Source organism: Rhinolophus ferrumequinum, chromosome 23, assembly GCF_004115265.2.
Source record: "Rhinolophus ferrumequinum isolate MPI-CBG mRhiFer1 chromosome 23, mRhiFer1_v1.p, whole genome shotgun sequence".
In the NCBI taxonomy this organism is placed as follows: Eukaryota; Metazoa; Chordata; class Mammalia; order Chiroptera; family Rhinolophidae; genus Rhinolophus; species Rhinolophus ferrumequinum.
In genome coordinates, this window is record NC_046306.1 from 43,486,137 (window position 1) to 43,489,414 (window position 3,278).

The window sequence follows — 3,278 nt, forward strand, 5'->3', positions numbered from 1 at the left end:
GCTTCGAGGTATACACATCTGTGGGGCGGAAGGGGGCAGAAACAGGAAATGTTAGGAGGAAAACTCTCCAAGTAGAGATGGGAAGGATTCCAAAGGCTCACAGGATAGGCAGGACAATGAGGAATATATCGCAGGGAAGAGAGGGAGCTGGCCATTAAATGGACAGAGAGGACAGCAGATGTGGGGCATCTAGGACTTGGGAACAGCCTTGGGACACCTCCCCATTGGGCCCAGAGGGGACTTTCTGTAGGGGGATCATTTAAGGGTCTCTTCCAGTCCAAGATTAAAGGGAAAATCCACTATAGTCCTCCCCCTACAAGTCTGAGGTTTCTCTTGGCCTCTCCCCCAAACACCTGCACCGTCTAGAATGACAAAGTTGCCTTCTCCCTCCCCAAAGGGGTTTCTCCTAAGGGGCAATGATGAAAATGGGGTCAGAGGAAGGACAGACCCAGGTAAGGAGTCTCCATAAAGGAGAGGAGGACCACTAGGACAAATATTGCAAATGAGTCTGTTGGGTAGCAGAAACTGGGAACAGAGATTGGGATCACCTACTGTGTTGCACAAATGCTGATCACACCTGCGCTGTGCAACCCTCCCTTTCCCTCCTCCCCCCCCAAAAAAGGCCTGGATGAATAGCCTCCAACCCCTCCTCTGAAAGGTCTCCTCCAGCTGGCCTCAAGCATCTTGATGCCCCTCCCCAGCCACCCACCATAGCAGCTGGGACGTCAACCCTAGTGACCTGGGAGCCACTTCCAGAGGCACCAAAGGCTTTTCGGGACTGTGCTGGGGGCTCAAGCAGGCCACCACCCCTCAGTAGTGGGCCTCTAAAGGGCCAGCACAACCCTTCAGATAATTTTTCAAGGCAAATCCCCACTTGATAATATTTGCCGTGCACTGGTCCAACTTGCAGGGCTATGGCTAGGGTTGAGGGTGTGGTGGGGCTACAGGCTGGGTGTCCAGACAAGAATTTTCCCGCCCGGGGTGGAGAATTCACACTCTCCAGAGTTGGGAAAGGAGGAAACCCAAACCTGAAGCCCAACACTTCCAGACTGTCCTCTCCACAAGCACCTTTCAGAGACCCTGGTGGAGATGCGCCTCCCAAGACAGCCAGTCCACATGCTGGAGTTTTTGACACGTCTGGTTCCAGTGTCGGCCACCTCTGTCTGAGCTGCCCTGCACACCCAGCACTCGGGTCAGAGGTTGGACTTCTTCTGTGGCATCTGCCTCTGAGTGCCCATCTCCATTCCCTGCATCCACCCCATCTCAACCACACCGAAATCTACCTGAGTATGTCCTGGGAACTGCCAAGGAGCGGAGTGCGGGAAGGGGGCGGCTGGCGCCACAGACAAACCTGGAACTCACCCCTACCGAGGTAGAAGCCTCTATAAAATGAGTTTAGTGATGGAACAGACCCTGCAAGTCTTCCAGAAATGTAAGGGTTCCTGGTGGAGAGGGGGAGGATATCAAGCGCTGGGCAATTGGCTCTGCACTCTCAGGTTAGTACCCCCGCCACACCGGGTGTTTCATTACTGAAACCGAGGGCTCCGTTTCAAAGCAGGGGAGTGGGCGGCAAAGGTCTGGAAAAGACCGTATCTGGGGTAAGGCGCAGCAGAGGTGGGAGGCCGGGCAGGGGTCTGGGAGGGACCTAGAGTGGGTCTGGATGCCCGGGGGGCCAGGGGCAGGGAGGACCAAGAGGCTGGAGCCGCAGAGGTGGGAAAACCCAGAGGGGCACTGGGCTTTCCGGAGCGGGGGACACGCAGCGCGGGGATTCGTGGGCGCTCTCGCGCGGTGCCCGCCGCCCCTATTTAGGTGCAGCAGGGAGAGCCGAGCACCGGAGCCGGGCCTGGCTGCCCGCCCGCTGTCTCTCTCGCTGCATCCTCTGCGCCATGCTCCCGCCACCCCGGGTGGGCACCCGGGCTCATGAGCGCTCCCTGCGACGCTGCCCTCCCCCGGTGCCCAGGAAGGGCTTGAAACAGCCTGGCTCCCGGCGGCCAACGCTAGCTTTGCCCCAGCAGAGGAAGCTGCTGCGGCGGTAACCGGGGGCACAGGAGGGGCGGGCATGGTCACCATCCAGTGAATTTATGCGCTGGTCTGCCTGGTGGGCCTGGTGGGCAACGTTAGTCATCTTCGTCATCCTCCGCTATGCCAAGATGAAGACAGCCACCAACGTCTACCGGCTCAGCCAGGCTGTCGCCGATGAGCTCTCCTTGCCGAGCGTACGCTTTGCGGCCTCGTCGGCAGCCCTGTGCCACTGGCCCTTCAGACTGGTGCTGTGCAGCGCATTGCTCAGAGAGGACGGCCTCAACACGTTCACCAGCGTCTTCTGTCTGACTGTGCTCAGCGTGCACTGCTATAATACATAGCTGTGGTGCACCCTCGGCGCGTCCACACCTACCTGCGGCCCAACGTGGCCCAGCTAGGTAACTTGGGAGTGTGGGTGGCGTCCTTGCTGATCACCCTGCCCATGGCCATCTTTGCAGGCACCAGGCCGGCTTGGGGAGGCCAGGTCGTGATCTGCAACCTACATTGGCTGCACCTGGCCTGGTCGGCGTTCTTCTACACTTTCCTGTTGGGCTTCCTGCGCCTGTCCTGGCGGTGGGACTGTGCTACTTGCTTATGGTGGGCAAGATGTGGGCAGTGGCACTGTGGGCTAGCTGGCAGCAGTTGAAACGCTCAGAGAAGATCAAGCAGCTGGTGCTGATGGTGGTGGCCGTCTTTGTGTTCTGCTGGATGCCTTTCTATGTGGTGCACCTACTGAACCTGTTTGTGACCAGCCCTGATGCCACGGTCAACCACGTGTCCCTTATACTCAGCTATGCCAACACCTGTGCAAAACCTATCCTATACAGCTTTCTCTCTGACAACTTCTGCTGTTCTTTCCAGGAGATTTTCTGCCGTTCTTTCCAGCAGATTTTCTGCCTGTGCTGGTGCCTCCTGGATGCCGCTGTCAGTGCTGAGGAAGAGCCCCTGGACTATTAGGCTGCTGCTCTCAAGAGCTGAGGTAAGGCAGGACGCATATGCCGCCTGCTCCCCTGCCAGCAGGAGCCCACGCAACAAGAACCCAGTTGCAAGCAGGTTCCCCTCACCAAGACTGTTGTCACGCAGCAGCCTACCCGTCTGTCCCCTGGTTCCTACCCCTAAAGAAAGGAGAGTCTGTGAGATGAATCCTTTCAGGGACTTTGCTTCACCTTTGTGCTTACACTTCATGTCTCCCTGTTTGGCCCCAGGGGATGGCTGATTAGCAAATGACGGGTAAGATTCCCCACTGGGGGAACACC

General features: G+C 57.9%; 1 protein-coding gene across 1 annotated transcript; it reads left to right on the forward strand.

Annotated features, from left to right (window-relative positions):
- Positions 1 to 2,080: 2,080 nt before the first annotated feature.
- SSTR4 (somatostatin receptor 4) lies at positions 2,081 to 3,000 on the forward strand (the record flags this gene model as incomplete). Its single annotated transcript, XM_033094570.1, is given in 4 exon segments — positions 2,081 to 2,115; positions 2,117 to 2,351; positions 2,354 to 2,579; positions 2,582 to 3,000. Coding segments are annotated over 4 exon segments (915 nt in total), but the record flags the coding sequence as incomplete, so codon positions are not given.
- Between the last annotated feature and the right edge of the window lie 278 nt (positions 3,001 to 3,278).